General features: G+C 34.5%; 1 protein-coding gene across 8 annotated transcripts in view; it reads right to left on the bottom strand.

Moving 5' to 3' along the window:
• Positions 1-133: 133 nt before the first annotated feature.
• The window catches only part of KRIT1 (KRIT1 ankyrin repeat containing), a 38,122-nt gene continuing 14,777 nt past the window's right edge, over positions 134-23,478 (bottom strand). For all 8 annotated transcript variants that reach the window (XM_008686226.2, XM_040644282.1, XM_040644284.1 and 5 more), the window contains 9 exons: positions 18,954-19,110; positions 18,178-18,285; positions 15,765-15,921; positions 14,873-15,024; positions 7,677-7,843; positions 6,837-6,924; positions 6,115-6,321; positions 1,205-1,321; positions 134-624 (listed from right to left, as the gene is read on the bottom strand). In XM_008686226.2, the coding sequence (XP_008684448.1) occupies positions 556-624; positions 1,205-1,321; positions 6,115-6,321; positions 6,837-6,924; positions 7,677-7,843; positions 14,873-15,024; positions 15,765-15,921; positions 18,178-18,285; positions 18,954-19,110 (1,222 nt within the window). In that variant the 3' untranslated portion in view covers positions 134-555. The remainder of the gene's footprint in view (positions 625-1,204; positions 1,322-6,114; positions 6,322-6,836; positions 6,925-7,676; positions 7,844-14,872; positions 15,025-15,764; positions 15,922-18,177; positions 18,286-18,953; positions 19,111-23,478) is intronic.

Below are 23,478 nucleotides of genomic sequence, written 5' to 3'. Positions count from 1 at the left end.
GATACAGAGGTTTCAAGAACTATAACTTTGTGAAATACTAACTTACACTAGTTACACATTTTAACTAACACTTTTAAAAACGTGTTGAGAATTTTTCTTGGATTACAGAAAAATGACTGAAATAGCAGTGTTATGTGATTTAAGTAGAAAATATATTTTCTTTATTCAACTTTGTTGACGTCCAGTATATTTTAAAATGACAAAGTTATACCAAAGCTATATTTTAATTTCATTACATTCCACTCCAAATTCTTTACCATTTACCAAAAATAACTTTTTATAAAGCTTACTGTTTTGTCCATTAATATACAGATGATCAATCTACACTTTTTTTGCATGTTTCTTTCAAAAATTAGAATAGCTTATGAGGATATTATATAAAACTAACTGGTATATTACACACCAAACAGAAGTACAGATTCTGTACAATGTAATTGTATACATATATTACAAGAAACTAAATGCCTTGTTAAAAGTAATAGTTTAAGAAATCTTTCATAGAAAAAAATCTGCATTACAAAATGTGGTGGCTTAAGTTTATCAGCTGCTTTCCTCTCATGAATTTCTTTCAGTCGGCATTAACTGTCCATTTAGCTTCATTAATAGTTTTACCACAAGGCCAGCCTACAAAGTAAAATACATGTCGACAGTAAATATGAAACACGGACGAATGTGTAAATGACATACATGGCAGTGGGCAGTTCCCTATCTATCTGAAAAGGAACCTTCTTAGTAGGAGGCAGCATGTCAAGAATAGAGGGAGTACTTAGGCTTTGAAGGGATTTAAGAAGCAACCTACTCGATGCAGCTAGTGCCTCAGATATGATACTGGTCAAGAAGAGGTAAGGACTACCAATACCTTGATAAAAGAGGTAGGGAATACTGACCAGAATTAAAGGAAATGGCAGAAAAAAGAGTTTCATTATTATAAAACTGAAATAAATTATTCAGATAAGTTTCTGGCTTATTTGCTTAGGAAAGGTCTGCCTTTTTTCCTTTGGTCTTAAATGTCTTAATTTCATATGATATCAAAGGTTTTCCTCGAAGCAAAATGGATTGGCACTTTAAAATTTTTTTTTCCTTTTTTTTTAAAAATTCAATTAGCCAACATATAACATTCATTAGTTGTGTATAACACCCAGTGTTCATCACATCACTAACACAGTGGTTCATTAGAAGTCCAAAGTAATTGATAAGTACTTACCTGTTTTGTGTGTACTATAAAGCTCATTTTATTTTCCATACTATGTATCTGAAAACATGTATCAGCATCCCCCAATTGCCACATAAAACAACCATACTTAAGACTGATGAGTAATGCCTGCAACATAATTAGAAACTGTTTTATTGATATATATATTAAAAACAACACCTATCTTCTCTTACTATCTACAATGACCTAGTTGATCTAGTTATGTCTAAACATAATGGTTTTGAATGTTAGAATAAAATCTATTTGAGATGCCCACATTAACCTCACACAGCCTAAACTACAGAGCCACATAGGTGGTAGACTCTCAGGAGATTGCCTTGAGCAATGACAAATTGTATCAGACTGACAAAATATTTTAAAGATACCTGTTCTGTGGTATATGTACACACACACACACACACACACACACACACACACACACACACTGGAATATTATTCAGCCATGAGAAAGAAGAAAGTACTGCCATTTTCTACAACATAGATAGACCCTGAGGTCATTATGCTAATTGAAATAAGTAAAAAAAAAAAAAAGACTTACAGGATATCACTTAATTCAGAGTCTAAAGAAGCTGAAGTCACAGAAACAGAAACAGAATGGTGGCTACTAAGGGCTGGGGGACAGGTGAAATGAGGAGATGTTGGCCATAGAGTACAAACTGGCAGGTATAAGATGAATAAGTTCTGGGGAATCTAATGTACAGCATGGTGACTACAGTTAACAATACTGTAATATATACTTCAAGTTACTAAGAGAGTAGATCTTAAATGTTCTCATCACAAAAAAGAGATGGTAACTATGTAACATGATGGAGGTGTTAGCTAATGCTGTGGTAATAGTCATTTTGCAATATATGAGTATACCAAATCAACCCACTGTATACCTTAAACATACACAACGTTATAGGTCAATTATGTTTCATTAAAGCTGAGAAAAAAAGATGCCCATTCAGGGACTTTCAAGAAAATGAAATGTATGGGTTTTTACTTTCTGCATATTAAAAACATTCCCTTTTACTTTATTCAGTACCTTTTGAATATTCACATGGTACTTTCAGATCTGAAATTTATGTAATAAGGTAACATGTTGACTTAGGCAATTCCATCTCACTGAAAGTAAGAACAGTGATATATCTATTGTAAAAATAAGCATAATTTTAAAAACTAATAATATACCCTTCATAAATTCATCAAACTATTTTAAACAAATATTAGAATAACCTATTCCTACATTTTCCTAATGAAAAGCTATATTTAAATAGGCATTCAGTGTAACTTTTTATTTTTTTTAAAGATTTTATTTATTAGACTGAGAGAGAGAGCACAAGCAGGAGGAGCAGCAGGCAGAGTGAGAGGGAGAAGCAGGCTCCCCGTGGAGCAAGGAGCCTTATGCGGGGCTCAATCCCAGAGCCTTGGGATCATGACCTAGGCCGAAGGCAGATGCTTAACCGACTGAGCCACCCTGGCACCCCTCTTTCTGATTATTTTAAAATAAGTCTCTCCTAGCAGTAACCTTAATTTTCTTGCCCCAAAAATATATTCTTTATATACACTTGTACAAAGAAAGTGTTTGTGCATCCTTTAAAATACATGTTCCAAAACATCTGCATTCTATGACTAGCAGTTCTTAACATATTGATTATAAGCAATTGAAGTTATGTGAAAAAGATATGGTTTAGGGCATTTTTAAAGTGAGGTTCTTAAATAGTACAATTAATTTACATGAGTGTATATTATGTATAATGGGAAACTAATAACACTTTTTAAAATTAGCCATCTACATTTATATTGTAAAATATAACTTTATAGATAGGATATGCTAAAATAGCTATTTACCAAGGTACACATTGAAACACTGAGTCAAGATATAATACCTTAAACTGTCTATCTTCTGGATCAGTTGCTTGAAATTTGTTTAATAAAGATGCAGAAAATGTTCCATTACTATGGCCTCTAAACAGTTCAATATACAGGGAAAAAAAATAAACCTGTGGTGCAAGTCCACAATTATATGGAGGCCAAATAACCAACAGAAGTGCTGAGGTTCTAAATTTAAAATAAAGGTTTTGTTGTTAAAGAACAGTATGCATGAAGGAAGGAATTCTTGAGAAACCCGTAATAATGAAAACAGCTCAATGGAGCTGGAAAGTCAGAGTCCATATGGTAGTTTTGAGAGATCAGTCTACTCCAGAAGAAAAAAGCCATTCTCTTTAGAAGGTAAAACCTACAAAGGGTCAAGCTGTTGGGTGAGGGATGTAAAAAAGCAAAAGAGAAATGGCAGGAACAGTTGAAAGCAAAAAAGGGAAAACCACAGGGGTGCCTGGCTGGCTCAGTCAGTGGAGCGTGCTGACTCTTGATCTCCAGGTTGTGAGTTCGAGCCCCATGTTGGGTGTAGAGATTGCTTAAAAATAAAATCTCTCTTCTCCCCCACCCCCCAAAAAAGGGGGGTGGGAGTGAACCACAGAAGTCAGAAGTAACACAGCCAGCCAGCAGACAGGAGAAAAAGTGATGTTGACAAGTGATCATGAAGATGGCATTATGTGGATATTTAAATAGCCAGCTTTATTTCAGAAAGGCATTATGGCCAACATAAACTGATAATCATCAAAGAGTAATCTATTGCCTGGGTTGGCAGCAATACTATTATGGTTAAAGATACATCAACAAGTACAATTCAGTGATGAGACAGCAATGCATTCACTATAGTAAAACACTGATCTACAACAGTGTATTATACATTCAATAGTGTCTACATTTCATGTAAGTAGGACAGAAAAATCTCTTATGAGCATATGAAATTGGCTGGGCTACACTTTCTAATGGGAAACTCTCATTATTTCAAAAAGAAACAAGATATAGAAGATAGAAGTAATTGATATAAAAAACATAGCTGTTTTCTATCTAAGGCTTTTCGCTTTTCATGACATTTAATCTCTGAAGCTGTTGTATCCCAAGTAGAGCTTTAAATGTAAATGAAGGTATTTGTGCAAATGAAGACGTTTATTCTCTTAAAGTAAGCTTGTCAAATTCACCCCTGGCATATCTTGATGACCATGAGACAACGAAAGACAAGCTGACTGCTCCCACCTTTGATGATTAGAAAATATAATCAAACTTAGAGCCTTCACAGGTGTTGTAAATTTATCAGTGGTTTACAGAGCACAAGGTAATGGTTAGATGGACAGAAAACACTGTTACCTTTGGTTTAATCACCTTCTTATACCCAAGGACAGTATTTTTATTTATATTTCTAGAAATCAAACATCTTATCCTAAAAAAGCAGACTGTTAACTAATAATATTGTTATCATCCTCTGCCTGATCCTGCAATCTCACTCACTCCTGGACCAGAATATTATTCATAATGTGAAATGTTATAAGATAATGCTGACCCATCATTTGGGAACTAAAAAAAAAATGTTTTATTGTTGCCTAAACTTGGGATGCTACCAAAAGTCAAACATACACTATAGCTTACAGAAGAGGCTTGGTGTCATCCTCAAAGCATCAGCATTTAGTTCAATAAAGGATTTGTAAATGTTGTATAAAATGCTCTGAAATAGAGGGAAAATTTCTAGAAATGGTAAAGGGAATTTCTCCTTCAATTTCCTTTAACAAACTTAGTACCAAAGAAATAGAAAAATGATTACAAAACAGATAGAAACAGCCTATTTTGTGTGAGTAAAGTAGCTTAAGTAGAAAATGATAATAAGCAAATGACCCAAAGCAGGCTGACATCAGGGCCTTCAAACAAATCAAGTTCCAGATAAACTCCTGAAGTCAGTCCCTATTTAGCCCTATGTCCCTACATATTCTCTGTCTCCATTCACAGGCATATCTAACAGCATAGTAAAATAGCTGTTGTTCATAAGGATGACCTGGAGTTATCACAAAATGACTAAACTACTTTCAGAAGTTATGTGATTACATAATAAAAGCTTATGAAAATGATGAAAACAAAAATTAGATAAAATTTCTAATCTAAAATGCCTTTTCTAACATAAGCTTAGTCATTACTTCAACTGATCTACTCATAGACACATCTGAATGAACAAAATAAATGATTTCTTAGCTTCCTATTATAAACTAGAAAGCTGTTCATCCTGATAAATGTGTTAAATATGCTAAAAATAATTGATAATCCCAAATTTTACATTATAATGGCTCTGATTAGAAAAAGGAGTATAATACAGTAACAAGCCTCTGATGGAAAAGCTCTGAAGTGATCTAAATAGTCCCGTCCACACTTCATCTTGCCTGTTCCCCAAAGGCTCTTAACAACTAATTCTGATTTTCAAAGTGAATGCCTTGTGTCAGATTACAGTATTTTTCTTTTCTTAATCTGAATTTTTTTTCATTTAAACTTAACTGAAGTTTTTGAATAGGTAATATAATCACAGTTAAAAGAATTTTTAAGTTGTAAAATGGTACATAGTACTCCTACTCTTGTTCCCAGTTACCTGGTTGCCTTCTCTAAAGGCTTTATGATTTTTCATTCATACACAAGCAATATGTATTTATGTAAATATAATCTTCACTTCCCCCCATTTTTACACAAATAGTAGCCTATTACAATTACGGTTCACCACTGTGCTTTTTCATTAAATATATCTTGGAAATCATTCTATACATTCTTCATTCTTTTACATGGCTGCACAGTATTTCAACACAGAAATGTACTATAATTAATTATATGTAATTAATTAATTATAATTAATAATATAATTAACCCCTTACTGACAATCATTTACTTTTCATCCCTCATCCTTTGCTATTACAAATGAAATTGCAATGAATAGTCTTATATGTTTGTCATTTCTAGATTTTTCATATAGGCTGGTACCAATTTTTTTAGACATTATAAGAAGTAACTGGTCAAAAACAGCTGAAAAGCTGAAAGTCTACCTTAGTTTCCATGTTGAGGAGATGAAGTCCTTTTATATTCACTCCTACATATACAGGGATGACTTTATGATTGCTGGGGCTTGCCTTTGTAAATATCTGTCCTGTGAAAAAAGCTGCTCCATATGTAGGAATTTCCCAACAATTCTGTAAGAACATGCGCTGAAGGTGATGCATTTCTTTACTGACACCCTCACTTGTACTAAGATTCTAAAAACAAAGTAAAATAAAAGAGAAGTGAAAAGAGAACATACCTTTGATAATCCAAATAGGTCAAATAAGCAGTTTCTAAAATCATGGCTGCCCCAAAGAAGAATAAAATTGTGTGACACTATCCCAAGAACAATTTTTCTTTTGAGATGTTGATATTTAAAAAAGGAAAGAAATATCAAAATCTAAAAATATTGTTTGTCTGTTCTATGATGTTTTAAGTGCCCCTTGGAAAGGATAATGTATAATTTCATGGGTATAGGGGTGTGTTTGTTTAATCTCTAGTCCTTACCACAGTATCCAGCATACAGAAGGTATTCAGTAAAAGATTCCACAGTATTAAAAATAAAAATATCATGCTACTTTTTCAGTTTCACGTGAACTAGAAGATCCATTTTTAATTTTAGGACTGTAAATTTAATATCCTTACATTTAAAACATATTAAACAATTTCAGACAATCTACAAAATTTCAACTAGGATAAAGTGTCTTTTTATTTCTGTTAAACAGCTTACCTTGTATTCATGAAGTATTCTGTTTGTCCAGTGAGGTGCCTTACTTTTTAGTTTGGTAATAGGTACAATGGATTTTAGATTTTCTTCACTGTAAGCAAATATGCCAACATGCTTTAAATAAATTATCTTTAGTAGCTAAAGTACATAAATCATTTAGAAACAAATTGCTCTAAGTAACATGATTTTTGAGCTGAAAAATATTATAAATAGAGAACTCTAAAATTTTTAAGCAAAAGGCCACAATCCTAACATTCTCATTTAAGAGAAATGTTCTTTCAACAACCACAAAATATTTTTGAAAATTGAAAACCACAATAAAGCTTCAGTGTTTAAAACCTCAGTGTTTTCTCTCAAACTGAACATGCACCTAGTTTTTGTGGTGGAATTCTTAAATGCATCTGCCTTATAACATTTTCTACTTACCAAGTCAGGTTTTAATGAACTTATTTAAGCGTATAATAAAGGAAGATAAAGAAGAAAAAAATATAAGGTATATCAAGGGGTGCCTGGCTTGTTCATTCAGTAGAGCATGCAACTCTTGATCTTGGGGGTGTGGGTCTGAGCCCCACACTGGGTGCAGAGATTACTTAAAAAAATAAAATCTTTACAAAAAAATAAGGTATATCAAACCACAGTCAAATATAAGAAAAGTAACTTTGGAGAGAGTATAACTTTAAGAATGCTTTACCATTGTTTTGTTTTGTTTTTTCCTTATTCCATGCCTTGTATCCTTTAGTTCCAAACCAAAGTGTAAAAATTTCTTAATAACATTTTTAAACTTTGTTGGTTAAACAAAATCTTGAGCACAGCACAAGACCACATGCTGTATTAAATACTTACTTTAGGAAACCTTGCTTGTGTTTCTTACTCTCATAATTTCCATAAACTATTTGCAACAGTAGACTTGCCAATGTTATCAGTTTAGCATCGGGAGCTGTATAAAAGCCCTTCAATAAATTATATCTGGCTTCATCAAAGAGAATAAGAATAGCTAGTGGGTCTTCAATCTTAAAAGAAAAAGTATAATTTGGTTATTGGGCTATAATTTGTTACAAATATACAACTTGTCATTTTCTAATTTGGAAAAGCAAAAGCTACTTATCCATATATAAATGAGCAGTTATTGATTTAGAGCAGTGGTTGACAAATTTTTCCTGTTCAGGGCCAGATAATAATATTTTTAAGCTTTATGAGTCACAAAATCTTTCCTATAATTACCTAGCTCGGCTACTGTAGCACAAAAGTAGCCACAGAGAATCTAGCAACAAACGGGTTTGGTGGTGTTCTAATAACACTTTAAATATGGATACTCAAATTTGAATTTCATAAAATTTTCACATGACATGAGATATCCTTTTGGGTTTTTTTTCAACCATTAACAGCTTATGTGGTATATAAAAATAAACAGCAGGTCAAATATAGCAATAGGCTACAGTTTATCTCTGATTTACAGTCTAATAAAAGATTATCATTAGTTTATAGATATGGATAATTTCTAGCACAATTTTACCTAAATTATATTCAAAAATTATTGTATGTGTTTCACACAATATAGTAGTGAACCTCAAGGAAGACAAAAGGCAGTGTGTCAATTACTAGAAGGATACATGTAGTTTTAAAAAACCTTATTTAAAAATTTTTAAGAAATTTTTATTTGGCTAAAAATACTTGACATTTTGAAATAACACTAAAGGAGAGCAGATTTTTTTTCCAGTTTCAAAGTCTTTATAAAGTTTCATTTTATCCAATAAGATTAACAAAGATTGAAAAGCTAGCCTACAGAATATACTTCTGCTCCAATTGTAAACAGTTATAGAGTTTCTGAATGAATACTTAAAAGTATTTCCAGGGCACCTGTGTGGCTCAATCAGTTAAGCGTCTGCCTTCGCTCAGGTCATGATCCTGGGGTCCTGGGATAGAGCCCTGCGTTGGGCACCCTGCTCTGCTTCTCTCTCTCTCCCCCTGCCCCTCCACCCAGCTTGTGCTCTCTCTCTTACTCGCTCTCTCTCAAATAAATAAATAAATTCTTAAAAAAGTATTTCTAAATATAATTCAAAGTGATCTCAATTCCTTACGGTAAAAGTTATTTTTGTCTAAAATAATCTTATAATACTCTATATAATGTGAAAAAAACTGAAAGAGAATTTCAAGGGGAAAAAAGAGGATTATTCTAGATTAAAAGAGACTAAAGAGATAACAATCAAATACAAAGTATGAACCTTGCCTAGACCCTACATATAGAAGACTTTTAAACAACTGGGGGAAATCTGAATATGGATCACATATTAGACATTATTATATGGAAATATTAATTTTATTAGGTTGAAATGGTATTAAAGTATGTTGGTATGTCCTTTTTCTTAAGAGATACATTAAAATATGTAGGGAGTAAGTGCCACGATGTCTGGAACTCACTTTTAAATGGTTCATAAGGAAAAAATAGAGAAGATAAAGGTATTAAAGCAAAATAATAGCAATTAGTGAATTTAATGAATTTTATTACTTTTTAAACTTTCTATGGGTTTTTCTCAAAATTAACAGTGAATTTGAAGAGTTGGAATAGGTAATAGTTATAATTCCTAATAGATTATTCAGTGAGCATTAGTCAACAACTATTCTTTTTTTTTTTTTAATGATTTTTTATTATATTATGTTAGTCACCATACAGTACATCCCTGGTTTCCGATGTAAGGCTCGATGATTCATTAGTTGTGTATAACACCCAGTGCACCATGCAATACGTGCCCTCCTTACTACCTATCACCAGTCTATCCCATTCCCCCACCCCCCTCCCCTCTGAGGCCCTCAGTTTGTTTTTCATAGTCCATAGTCTCTCATGTTTCATTCCCCCTTCTGATTACCCCCCTTTCTTTATCCCTTTCTTCCCCTACCGATCATCCTAGTTCTTATGTTCCATAGATGAGAGAAATCATATGAACAACTATTCTTTTCTAATGAATTAGGCCATTTTCAACCTACAGGAATGATGCAACCAATAAATGTAATTCTTCCATTTTTCAGATGGTACAAATGGAATTTCTTAATTACGTAATGAAAGAACACAACTATTTTATCAGATGACCATGATATTCTGATTTACCTTGAGTTACTTACTAAGCCTTGCTTCTTTTTCACTTGAATTCACTTTATATTCTTTATAATTATGCAATTAACTTATCCTCCAAGTTTTACCATTATTGCTCTTTTTTCTCTACCAATCAACTTTTAAAATGTTACTGAGGTGGAGAAAGAAAATAGACCGAATATACTTAGATTACTTGCAGATTTTATAGATCTAATACATTTTTTTAAACTGTGCTAAAAACGTGTAACAAAAATTTAGTAATTTAACCAATTTTAAGTGTATAAACTCAGTGGCACTAATTACATTCACAATGTTGTGCAAGCCTCACCAATATTTTTCATCATCCAAACAGCAACTGTTCACATAAGCAATAATTCCTCATTCTCTCTCCCCAATACTTGTGATAACCACTAATTTACTTTCTTTTTATGAATTTTCCTATTCTAGACATTTAATATAAGAAGAATCATACGGTATTTGTCCTCTTGCATGTGGCTTTTGGCATGTGGCTTATTTCCTTAGCAAAATAGGTTTATCCACGTTATGGCATGTATCAGAACTTCATTCTTTTTTATGGCTGAATAATATCCATTTTCTGTATATACCACATTTTGTTTATCCATTCATCTGCTGATGGAACCTTAAATTTGTTTCCACCATTTTGGTTATTGTGAATAATGTTGCTGTGAACACTGGCATATAGATATCTGCTTGAGTTCCTATTTTCAATTCTTCAGGTATATATGGAAGAATGGAACTACTGGATCATATGGTAATTATGTTTAGTTTTTTCAAGAACCACTACTGTTTTCCACAGCAGCCATACCATTTTACATTCCCACCTGCAATGTACAAGGATTATAATTTCTCTGTATCTTCCCCAACACTCATTATTTTCCTTTTTAAAAGTCTTTATTATTATAGCCATCCTAGAAGTGTGAAGTGGTTTCTCATTGTGTTTTGATATGTATTTCCCTAATGACCAGTGACGCTGAGCATCTTTTCATGTGTTTGTTGGCTATATGTATATCCTCACCAGAGAAATAAAGTCTTTTGCCCATTTTAATTGGGTTGTCTTTTGGTTTTGAATTGTAGTTCTTTTTATATTCTGGAATGTAAACCCCTATCAGATAAATGATTTGCAAATATTTTCTCCCATTCTGGGGCACTTGGGTGGCTCAGTCAATTAAGCGTCTGACTCAGGTCAAGATCTCAAGTCCTGGGATCAAGTCCTGAGTGGGGCTCCCTGCTCACCCCCGAGTCTGCCTGGGACTCTCCCTCCCTCTCCCTCTGCCCCCCACCCTGCTTGCTGACTCTAATAAATAAATCTTTAAAAAAAATGTATTTTCTTCCACTCTCTAAATTGTTTTTTCACTTTCTTGATAATGTCCTTTGATACACAAATGTTTTGAATTTTGAAGAAGTCCAATTTATCTATCTTTCTTTTGTTGTTCATGCTTTTGGTATTATATTTAAAAATCCATTGCCAAATCTAATGTCATGAAGATCTGCCTATTTGTTTTCTTCTAAGAGTTTTAAGGTTTTGGCTCTTATACTTAAGTTGTTGATCCAGTGAGTTAATTTTTATAAATAGTGTGAGGTCAGGGTCCAATTTCATACTTTTGCACCATCTCCTGAAAAGACTATTCTTTCTTCATTGGATGGACTTGGCACCCTTGTCAGAAATCAACTGAAGTAGCCTTTTCCAGGGTACCTGTGGCTCAGTCAGTTGAGCGGTTGACTCTTGATTTCGGCTCAGGTCATGATCTCAGGGTCCTGGGATGGAGCCCTGTGTTGGACTCCTTGCTCAGTGGGGAGTATGCTTGAGGATTCTCTCTCCCTCTCCCTCTGCCCCTCACTCAGCTCGTGTGTGCTCAGTCTCTCTCAAATAAATAACTCTTTCAGAAAATCAGCTGACTATGGATTTTGGCTTAGATGTATTAGGTTTATTTCTGGACTCTCACTTCTATTCCCTTGGTCTATATAACTGTCCTTATGGCAATACCACACTGTTGTAACTACTATGGCTCTGTAGTAAGTTTTGAAATTGGAAGTGTGACTCCCCCAACTTTATTCTTTTTTTTTAAGATTGTTTTGGCTATTCGAGGCCCTTTGTAATTCCATATGAATTTATGGATTGCCTTTTCCATTTCTGCAAAAAGGGCTGTTGGAATTTTTTTAGGGAATGTGGTAAATTCAGTAGATTGTTTTGCTAGTACAGACATCTTAATGATATTAAATCTTCCTATCCTTAACACAGATGTCTTTCCAGTTACTTAGGTCTTCCTTAATTTCTTCAGTAATATTTTGTAGTTTTGAGTGTACAAGTCTTGCACCTCTTTTATTAAATTCATTCCTACGCATTTTATTCTTTAAGATGCTATTTTGATGAATTTCTTAATTTCCTTTTGGGGTTTTTCACTAATGTGTGTAGAAACAACAAACAACTGATTTTTGTGTGTTACACTTGTACCTTGCAATGTTGCTGAATCTACTTATTAGCTCTAACAGCTTTCTTGTGGATTCTTTGAGATTTCCTATATGTAGGATCATGTCATTTGCAAGTAGTTTAACTTTCTCCTCTCCAATGTGGATACCTTTTATTTCTTTTCTTTTTCTTTATTTTAATATATTTTTAAAAGATTTTATTTATTTGTTTGAAAGAGAGAGAGAGCACAAGCACAAGCAGGGAGAGAGGCAGAGGGAGAGAGAAAGGGAGCAGACCCTGCTGAGCAGGGAGCCCAATGTGAGGCTCAATCCCAGGCCCATGGGATCGCGACCTGAGCTGAGGGCAGATGCTTAACCGACCGAGCCACCCAGGTGCCCCTTTTATTTTTTTAAGAGAGAGTGCACATGCGTGCATATGTGTGAGCACATGGGAGAGGGACAGAGGGGGAGGGAGAGAGAGAATCAGGCTCCATGCTCAGCAGTGCTGAGCCTGAGGCAGGGCTCGATCTCTCATGACCCTGAGATTGAGTTGGACATTTAACCAACTGAGCCACCCAGGCATCCCATTTTTTCTTTCTTTTTTAAATCTCATTGCTCTGGTTAGAACTTCTAGTACTATGTTAAACAGCAGTGCTGAAAACTGGCCTCCTTGTCTTGTTCCTTATCTTAGGAGGAAAGCTCTCAACATTTCATCAAGTATGATGTTAGCTGTGAGTTTTTCATAAATGCCACTTACCATGTTGAGGAAGTTCCCATCTATTCCTAATTGTAAGAGTTTTATCATGAAGGGTATTAGATTTTGTCAAATGTCTTTTCTGTGTCAAGTGAGATGATCAATTGTGTTTTTTCCTCTGTTCTTTTTTTAAGATTTTATTTATTTATTTATTTATTTGAGAGAGAGAGAGCACAAGCACACGTGGGGGGAAGGGCAGAGGGAGAAGCAGACTCCCCACTGAGCAGGGAACCTGATGGGGGACTTGATCCCCACTTGTGGGGAAAGGGCAGAGGGAGAAGCAGACTCCCCACTGAGCAGGGAACCTGATGGGGGACTCAATCCCAGGACCCTGAGATTATGACCTGTGCTGACAGCCGCTTAACTGACTGAGCTACCCAAGGCGCCCCTTCCTCTGTTCTATTTTAACACATTTTTAAAATGAATAATCTAGATCTTTGTTTTTGGTAAATTTCATAAAATTTTTATGTAACTCCCAGTATATGTCACTGAAAGGATCATATCTATCTTTGGTTTGATAATATAAGAGGGACAATATGAGTGATCAGGTATAAAACATTTACCAAGTTTGTACAAGGTCGATGAACTTTTCATATACTAAAATTTCCTTAACTTTGTCTGTTTAATATTTCCTTGGATAAGAATCAGGAAATGCAATGTATATTTTTTCTTTACCAAAGCTATGAGAACTCGGAACTTTTTTTTCAATTTAAAAAAATTTTTAAACTATCACACTAGTTTAACTTGTAATATCCACCTTATGTTTCTTTGTTGTCCATTCATCCTTCAGATAGCATTATCCCACCGTTCCTCTAAAATTTACAGTAATTCAAATCCAAATGTACTTGTCTGGAACAAATCTTTTTATCAAATGTAAATTCTATTCTCATTTTTTACTATCTATATAATTCTCTGCTTCATTTGGAAACAACTACTTACTAACTATTGAGAACAGCTTTTTATGTCCCCTTTGCAAATATAATCTTCTCCACTCAGAATGTATTTTGTTCTCCTCCCACACCAACCTATCTCTTTGCTTCTTTGAAATTTACACACTGATTAGCCCTTTATTAAATTTATCTTTCATAGTGTACTTCCTAACTATTCTAAAATTCTTTTTGGTATAACATCTTCTGTCTGGTTGCTAATTCTCTTTAGGATAGATTCTCCATTTCTTTTGTTTCTAAGACAATGGAAGTGGAAATAAAAAAGCCAACTAGGGGCCTTGTAAGTAGACTAACTCAAACTCTACCACTTACCCCAGGGATGTGAGGATTAAACAGAAAAACAGGAAAGCACAGTTTCTGTTTCTAGCGCCTGCCACAGGAATTCAATAGATTCTGGGCATTTAAATGACTATCAATAAGATTTCCAAGCATATGATTTCTCTCATCTATGGAACATAAGAACTAGGAAGATCGGTAGGGGAAGAAAGGGATAAAGAAAGGGGGGGTAATCAGAAGGGGGAATGAAGCATGAGAGACTATGGACTCTGAGAAACAAACTGAGGACTTCAGAGGGGAGGGGGTGGGGGAATGGGATAGACCGGTGATGGGTAGTAAGGAGGGCATGTATTGCATGGTGCACTGGGTGTTATATGCAACTAACGAATCATCGAACTTTACATCAGAAACCAGGGATGTACTGTATGGTGACTCACATAATATAATAAAAAAAATTTTTTTTAATAAATTAATTAAAAAACTTTAAAATGAAATAAAATACATCTACTCTAAAAAAAAGAAAAAAGAAAAAGATTTCCAAGCAAACCTTTTTTTCAACTTCCAAAGGAAGTCTCACATCTCTTCTTAGGAAAAGCTGTGGTGTTTCCCTTTGGGGATCCAAATTAGTCAATTCAGCAAGTATTTCTGGCCAGTCACGAACATGTTGCAAGGGTTTATGATAAGGCTTGAGCTGAAGGCCTGAAAAACATCTTTCCTTTTATAAACAATAATGTAAAAATAAATATATCAACACATAGAAAATTTGTATTAAACTATCTGTACTTAAGTGGTGAATACACACAAATTAAAGGTCTATATTTAAATCACTGACTTTATAACCAATTATATCACAACCCAATTTTAGGTTAAGAGCTTTTGTTTTTAAGAGTATAAGAATTATGAGAATTCCTACAACAAATAAAACATATCATATATATATATGAACTTTAATTCTATTATAGCCTATTTAATTATGATCCAATCAGTAGAATCTGGTGTTTAAAAAAAAATACAATTAAACATTAGATAACCAATCACAATAACTTCAATTAACCCCTTTATGTATTTGCAATACTTTGCTTGAAAGATATATGTATAGTGCCATCAGATTGGTCTTAAATAAAAAGATTTGATGGAAATATAAAGAAAAAGAATGTTCGCACTATTTCAGGTGAAATGAGTACTGACAATAAAGGCAAGTTGGATGAGTACTACATTTAATGGCATTCAAATCAAATTCCATTGCCAGAGAAGAAAAGTTTTCAAATACTTCAAAAATGCTTTGAATGAAGTGGGGGATGAGGAGTCCCAGAGGCTTACCTGTTTCAACAGCTGGAACACTAGTAATTTATATAAAAGAGAAGATCATTGTATCATTTCAAAATTTAAAATCCTTAAGAAAGGAATAGGTTTACACAACAGAGTAACAACTTTCTTACTGAGGTTTTCTGAACAGATCCAAATAGTGAAATATTGCTGTGTTTCTTGAGAGAGACGCATTCCTTCCATTATCTGCTGCACTGTGGTATTATTTCCATGCTTCAGTTCAACAGAACGGTATGATCCATCCATTCTGTATATTCGAACTTTTTCATACTAGGACAAAGAACAATAACAATTTATGCAACCTGGTTAGAAGTTATATATCCCAGCCTAACAAAATGCTTCAATTTCAACCTCATACGTTTTATTATAGATTTCAAACATGGAAAATAACAGAAAACTGCTTCGAGTATCTGTGGGCACAGTTTAAAAAATTTTTGATTTCCATTATATTTTCCAATGTTTTCCTCTGGATGTTTCAGGTCAAATAAGTTTGAGAAGCTAAGGCAAATGGCTCTTAAAAAATATTCAACTTCAGATTCTTCTGGGAGATATTTTAAAGCTCTTACTGTACTAAGTAGGTATATGGATAGAGATAGAGACTTGGTTACTGAATCTAATGTTAGTCAGGTATCTTGTGAGTCTAATGGGCCACAAATTATACTATAGAAATCTGTATTAGCAATAATTTTTCCTAAGAGGAATCTGTGATGGAAGACTGTGCACGTGAAAGTTATGGAACAATGGACCTTGAGCCAGTTTCTTTCCTCCTGTTCAGAACATCTCAGAGAGTAATAATATTCTCAATACATTTTTAAAAAAATCCCTGTCACCTATTTTGCCCATCCCTCACCCACCTCCCCTCTAGCAATCGTCACTTTGTTCTCTGTATTTAGGAGTCTGTTTTTTGTGTGTTTGGTTTTTTAGATTCCACATAAAAGTGAAATCATATGGCATTTGTCTTTCTGTCTGACCTATTTTGCTTAGCATAATAAATACCCTCTAGGTCCATCCATGTCATTGCAAATGACAAGATTTCATTCTTTTTTATGGCTGAGTTAATATTCCATTGTGTGTGTGAGTGTGTGTGTGTGTGTGTATAAAACATCTCTTTATCCATTCATCTATTGACGTATACTTCGGTTGCTTCCTTATCTTGGCTACTATAAATAATGTTGCAATAAACATAGAAATGCATGTATCTTTTCACACTTGATCTTAGCCAAAATGCTGAGAAGCAACTGCATGTATCTTTTCAAATTAGTATTTTCATTTTCTTTGTGTAAATACCCAGTAGTGGAATTACCAGATCATACAGTATCTCTATTTTTAATTTTTGGGGCACCTCCATACTGTTTTCCACAGTGGTTACATTCCCACCAGTAGTGCACAAGGGTTCCACTTTCTCCAGCACTTGTTATTTCTTACCTTTTTGAAACTAGCCATTCTGTCTGGTGTGAGGTAATATCTCATTGTGGTTTTTCAGTGTACTCTCAATACATTTTATTGCCCAAACAACTTCCAGGTGAGTTCATTTTGGATGAAAGTACTAATTCCTCTTATCTTGTTCATTTAGAATATAAAAATTATGCCAGGAATAATAATAATGAGTTCTATACAATTAGAAAATAAATTGTAATGAAGTATAATATAAGGGTGCCTATACTGTTTATCTATTTCCTTGACTTTGTCTTGTGCTCATGGAATAGTATTTTGACAAAATCTGTTGAGTGTGTGGTGAGTGTGTATGTTAATATTCCTTAAAGGCAGAGATCAGGGGTGCCTGAGTGGCTCAGTCGTTAAGCGTCTGCCTTGGGCTCAGGACGTGATCCCAGAGTCCTGGGATCGAGCCCCACATCAGGCTCCTCCGCTGGGAGCCTGCTTCTTCCTCTCCCACTCCCCCTGCTTGTGTTCCCTCTCTTGCTGGCTGTCTCTCTCTCTGTCAAATAAATAAAATCTTTAAAAATAAAAAAATAAAATAAAGGCAGAGATCATTTATTTATTCTTTATCACTTGTCACTTTCAGCATTTCAAGGTGTTAAATTCACAGAAATACTCCATAAATACTTACTGCCTAATTGATGGAAATGTCTGGAAAGGCTCAGAGATTATATCTGTTGATATCAAGCTTTAATACTTTTTCTGTCTGGTATAAATCCTTTTATCTGGTTTGCAAGTGTTCACACAGTTTTTAAATTGATGACAGTTTTATTGTCATTATAACTTTTAGGTGAACTGAGTTTTTTAATCTTAATGTTACTGCTAATTATTTCAGACATTATCGAGCTAGAAATTAGGTTAATATTAAGTGTTTTAAAGATTTATTTACTTATGCAGTTTTTATTTTGGTATGTAAGAATAAATGTCTGAATGTTAGGGATGGTAACAAATTTAATACTTAAGAGATCTAATCATGATGTTTTCTAAAGCAAGAAAGAAACCATCCATCCATTCCTCTTGCTACAAATACTCAAATTACTTATCAATTTAAATAGTTGGCTTAGCTCTATTTCTGAAGGTAATTCTTACTGGTTTGTTAATGGCTTCCTTCAATAGCTTTGCAGCTTCTTCCCAGTTATTTTGTTTGTTTTCTTCACAAATATTTAAAGGGGATCTTCCCTGTTGGTCTGTTATGTGCTAGAAATTTTGGGGAAAAAAATGAAGAACATAAGTATTACAAATATATGGCATTGTAAGTGAAAATGTCATTCAATCAAAATTTCATAAAAAATAGACTTTTGTCAAGTATTAAATATTAACCATACTTAGCATATACTATACTTAAACATGAATTCATAAAGATGAAAGACTCAAAGCACTAGTCAATGTGATTATTGTTTTTTAAAAGTTCTGATTATAAGATCCAACAAAGGTTTTATTTAAAGTGATTATTTCCCCTTTCAAAATACTTATTAATACAAATTCTAGAAAAATGGGTAGAAAATCTTCTTCCTTCTTAAAGATATTTTTTGAGGAAATACAATATAACACAAAAAGAGGTTAAATTTTATGTATATGCAGGAGATGGATGATGGTGATGATCACACAACAATGTGAATGTAGTTAATGCCACTGAACTGTACACCTAAAAATGGTTAAAATGGTAAATTTTATGTGAGGTATATTTTATCACAATAAAAACAAGTATAAAAGCAAAGTTTATACATAAATATTACTTATACTATATAGACAGTAAAATTTATTTTTTAGTTGGCTTCTCAAGTATACAACTGAACATTTTAATGTCATTACTTGTTATTCATTGCTTGAACATTAAAAAAAAATAACCCTGGAAAATAACTTACTCTGTCAACTTCTGGATGGTTTAGGAGAATCTGTACTATTTCAGCATGTCCTCCTCCAGCAGCAAAATGAAGAGGAGAACTAAGCTGTCCATTTAAAAGATTTGGATTGCACTTCCCTTTTTCTAACAAAATGCGAGTGGCCTCAACTTTTCCATACCTGTAAAAAAAGATGAAACTTACCCAAAAAAGTCATATGACATGTTTTAAAAATTCAAATTTTAGATGATATCTCAAAGAAATCTAAGATTTTTTTTTTTTTTTGGTAAGGCATTGACAAATATTTTCAGTGCCTAGGGATTTCTTATGAATTCTTCCGGTTTAATTCAACTGTTTCTGTTTCTGATCAAGTGGGAGGAAATATAACCTTAAATACAAGATAGATCAGATGACAAAGAACTACCCCACGCAAAGTACAAAAATTATAAATTAGGGAGATACAATTTTTCGTCAAAAATAGGTTCAGAATCAGAAACTTCATAATGCTTTCACTTGGGCCTATGATCTACAAACAGGCCCAAAGACAGAATAGGATATGTAGCTGCTGTGTCGGGCAGTGTGGGAGACACAAAGATGTATAAGATACATGGTCTCTGCTCTAATAAAGGCTTACAATGTAATAAGAGAGGTAAAACAAAAACATGGGATAAGTTACATTATGCTGTAAAATTTAAGTAACAGTTTAGGGTAACAATCAACATAATAGGCGCTATGTATTTGTCAAGTCAAAACAGTATATAATTAATGCTTTAAAAAATGTCAGAAAAGATAGGACTTTAGTCTAAGACTCCCTAAAATGTTTTGATAGAACAATCTGAAGTAGACTTTAAGTAGGAAGGAACCAAAGAGATGTTGAAGAAAGGTGAAAATATTTTAGGTAGGGGGGAAAGGAGTAAGCAAAGCAAGGACCCCAAAGAGTACAAAGCATGCGTCAGACATAGTTGAGTCCACCATTTCATCAGAGCCAAAGACTTAAGTAAGGCTGCAATCTGAAGCAATGGTGGAAAAGCAGTTCATTGTTTGTGAATAAATGGGTGGGATGGGAGAAAGGGGAAAGGAAATTTGCTTTCAGATATGGTACATTTGAGGGGAAAATAACACATCTTTAGAAGTGATCTGATTTGCCATCGACTTTCCTTTCTTCCCCTCTACCTACCCTTCTTATACCGTGAACCTGCCACTTGTATGCTACCCTTTCCTCATCATTTGATTTTTTGCTCACATTCTTTGCTATTCCTGAGATGTCCTGTTCTCCCTACCTCATTTGTTTAGATTAAATTCTGTTATTTCTCTGAAACAGTTTAAAATCTACCTCTTCTATAGTTCCACTACATGTAGCATTATTTTGCTTCTTTTATGGGACTTATCTACTTTCACCCCTATTTGTATCTCTTCTCCAATGCATATCTTCTCTAATAGCCTGGAAATTCCTTGAGGGTAAGTAGTACGCTGTCTCTGCATTCTCTAAACTGCCTTATAGACAAAAAGAGAGTGATTAAACTGTTCATTTGAAAATGCAGGCTTAGTACTCGGGAGGAAGGCAAAGGCTTGGAGTATCTACCTGAGAATATGCAAATTCATCTAACTGAAAAGAATTACTGTTAAGGCTGGGAGAATTTAGGGCACCTGGGTGGCTCAATCTGTTAAGCGTCTGCCTTCGCTCAGGTCATGATCCCAGCGTCCTGGGATGGAGTCCCGAATCAGGCTCCCTGCTCAGCCAGGAGCCTGTTTCTCCCTCTGCCTGCCGTTCCCCCTGCCTGCCACTCCCCCTGCTCACTGGCTTGCTCAATCTCTCTCTGACGAATAAATAAATAAAATCTTAAAAAAAAAGAAAAAAAGGCTGGGAGAATATGAAAAATGAAAAATGAGTATCTTAGAACAATGAAATACATCTTGAAAAACAATCAGGACAGGTAAAGATACTTCTCAGCAATTCAAATAATAAAAATAATATAAATGTACATTTTGTGTGATGCTTTGAGGTTTTCAAGGTACTTTTTTAAAGATTTTATTTATTTATTTGACAGAGAGAGACAGCCAGCGAGAGAGGGAACACAAGCAGGGGGAGTGGGAGAGGAAGAAGCAGGCTCCCAGCGGAGGAGCCTGACATGGGGCTCGATCCCAGAACGCCGGGATCACGCCCTGAGCCAAAGGCAGACACTTAACGACTGTGCCACCCAGGCGCCCCTCAAGGTACTTTCTTATATAATTACTTAATATAATCTTCAGAACAACCTATAAGGCATGCAGAAGTATTTTTATGACACAGTTAAGAAAAATGAAGCTTGAACCAGGTAAGTAACTTGCCAAAGGTCCCATGGTTACTAGTTACTAGCCAATGTTAGAATCCAGGTTTCTCAATCTTAGTATAGCAGTTTCCATACCATAACACATGCTTAGGTCACAGAATGGAAGCCAGTATTTCAATAATAATGATAATGTAACAGTAATATCTTGCATTCATACTGACCTTTATTACAGCTCCATTATGCCCCTTCAACTCCAATTTGTTCTTAGAATGAAGGGGTGGTCAACAGTATTAATGCTGTAGAGCGGGGAAAGAGATTAAAAACTCAGGAAAGTTCAAGAAGGTTCATGAAGAGTGAAAAAGAGACAGTAGTGAGTATAGCCCGCTCACCTTTGAAGTCTGGCTGTGAAAGGAAGGAAAGAAACAGGACAGTGGCCAGAAGAAACAGCAGGGTCAAATTTATGTTCTTTTCAAGAGGAAGAGAACCATGTATGCTTGAAGGCAAGAGAAAAGAAAGTGCAGAGAAGGAGAGACTGAATTTATGGTAAACAAGGATTTTTACTTGCATACCCCATGATACAAGAGAGAGATGAGAACAAAACGACAGAGAAGGACATTTCCGATGGCTTCAATTTTCTTTGAAAATAGGAGGTAAAACTATCTGATGAGAGTAGAGAAAGGAAGTAGTGGGAGTTTAAGTGCTTAAGAGTAGAAAGGTTCAGAATAGCTCACAGGGGAGGACTAAAAGGCTGACATGATGAATGAAACAAAGAGGAAAGATGGCTAAGTTACAGTGAAGATGGGATAATTTGAAGGGATTCAAATCATCATAGTTCTAAAACACTCTCTAACAATAACGTGAAGCCTAAAAATAGGATCAGAGACACAAGACACTGATTTGAGAAAGGTCACAGAATATGTGATGTCAGTGAAATATTTACTGAGTGGCTGGTAAGTTGCCCATATGGGGAGAAAGCCAACTTATATAGTTTTGGAAAATGGTGATTCTAGTAAAGGATAGTTTTCAGGTATGTGGCCACCAATATGAGAATTTTAAAAGCTTGCAGTAATGTTAGGAGTGGTTGGTCCTCAAAGAGTGATCTGGGAAGCCCTAAGAATCCCTGAAGTCTTTTCAGGGTATCCTCTAGATCAAACATATTTTCATAATAATATTAAGATGTTATTTATCCTTTAAACTCTTTTTTGATTCTAAGTGTACAGTGGGGTTTTCTAGAAGCCATGTGCCGTATAATATTGCAACAAATTAAAGGCAGAATCAGATGTGAGAATCCAGCTATCTTCTAAAGCTAGAGAACAGAGATTTGCAAGAATGTAAAACAAAACTATTCTTGTTAATTTTTTTTATTTCAGAAAATATGGTATTTTTCATAGAATTGTTATTTATGTTACTATGTTTATTGTTATTTTTTAATGAATTAATATTTAAAATGTTTTTTGGGCATAATTTCTAACATGTTAAATGACATTAGATATAATTTAAATAAACAAAATTCTTTGGGATCCTGTAACTTTTAAGAGTGAAAGGCAGTCCTGACAACAAAAAGTGGGAGAACCACCAATCTAATAAAACCCTCACTTTATTTTTTTTTTATTATTTTTTTAATGATTTTTTATTATATTATGTTAGTCACCATACAGTACATCCCTGGTTTCCGATGTAAGGCTCGATGATTCATTAGTTGTGTATAACACCCAGTGCACCATGCAATACGTGCCCTCCTTACTACCCATCACCGGTCTATCCCATTCCCCCACCCCCTCCCCTCTGAGGTCCTCAGTTTGTTTCTCATAGTCCATAGTCTCTCATGTTTCATTCCCCCTTCTGATTACCCCCCTTTCTTTATCCCTTTCTTCCCCTACCGATCATCCTAGTTCTTATGTTCCATAGATGAGAGAAATCATATGATAGTTGTCTTTCTCTGCTTGACTTATTTCACTTAGCATTATCTCCTCCAGTGCCGTCCATGTTGTAGCAAATGTTGAGAACTCATTCTTTCTGATAGCTGAGTAATATTCCATTGTATATATGGACCACACTTCTTAATCCAGTCATCTGTTGAAGGGCATCTCGGCTCCTTCCACGATTTAGCTATTGTGGACATTGCTGCTATGAACATTGGGGTGCATATGGCCCTTCTCTTCACTACGTCTGTATCTTTGGGGTAAACACCCAGTAGTGCAATGGCTGGGTAACAGGGTAGCTCAAGTTTTAACTTTTTAAGGGACCTCCACACTGTTTTCCAGAGTGGCTGTACCAAC

This window comes from Ursus maritimus, unplaced genomic scaffold, assembly GCF_017311325.1.
Source record: "Ursus maritimus isolate PB19 unplaced genomic scaffold, ASM1731132v1 scaffold_3, whole genome shotgun sequence".
Lineage (NCBI taxonomy): Eukaryota > Metazoa > Chordata > Mammalia > Carnivora > Ursidae > Ursus > Ursus maritimus.
This window is presented reverse-complemented; position numbering and strand designations above follow the sequence as displayed.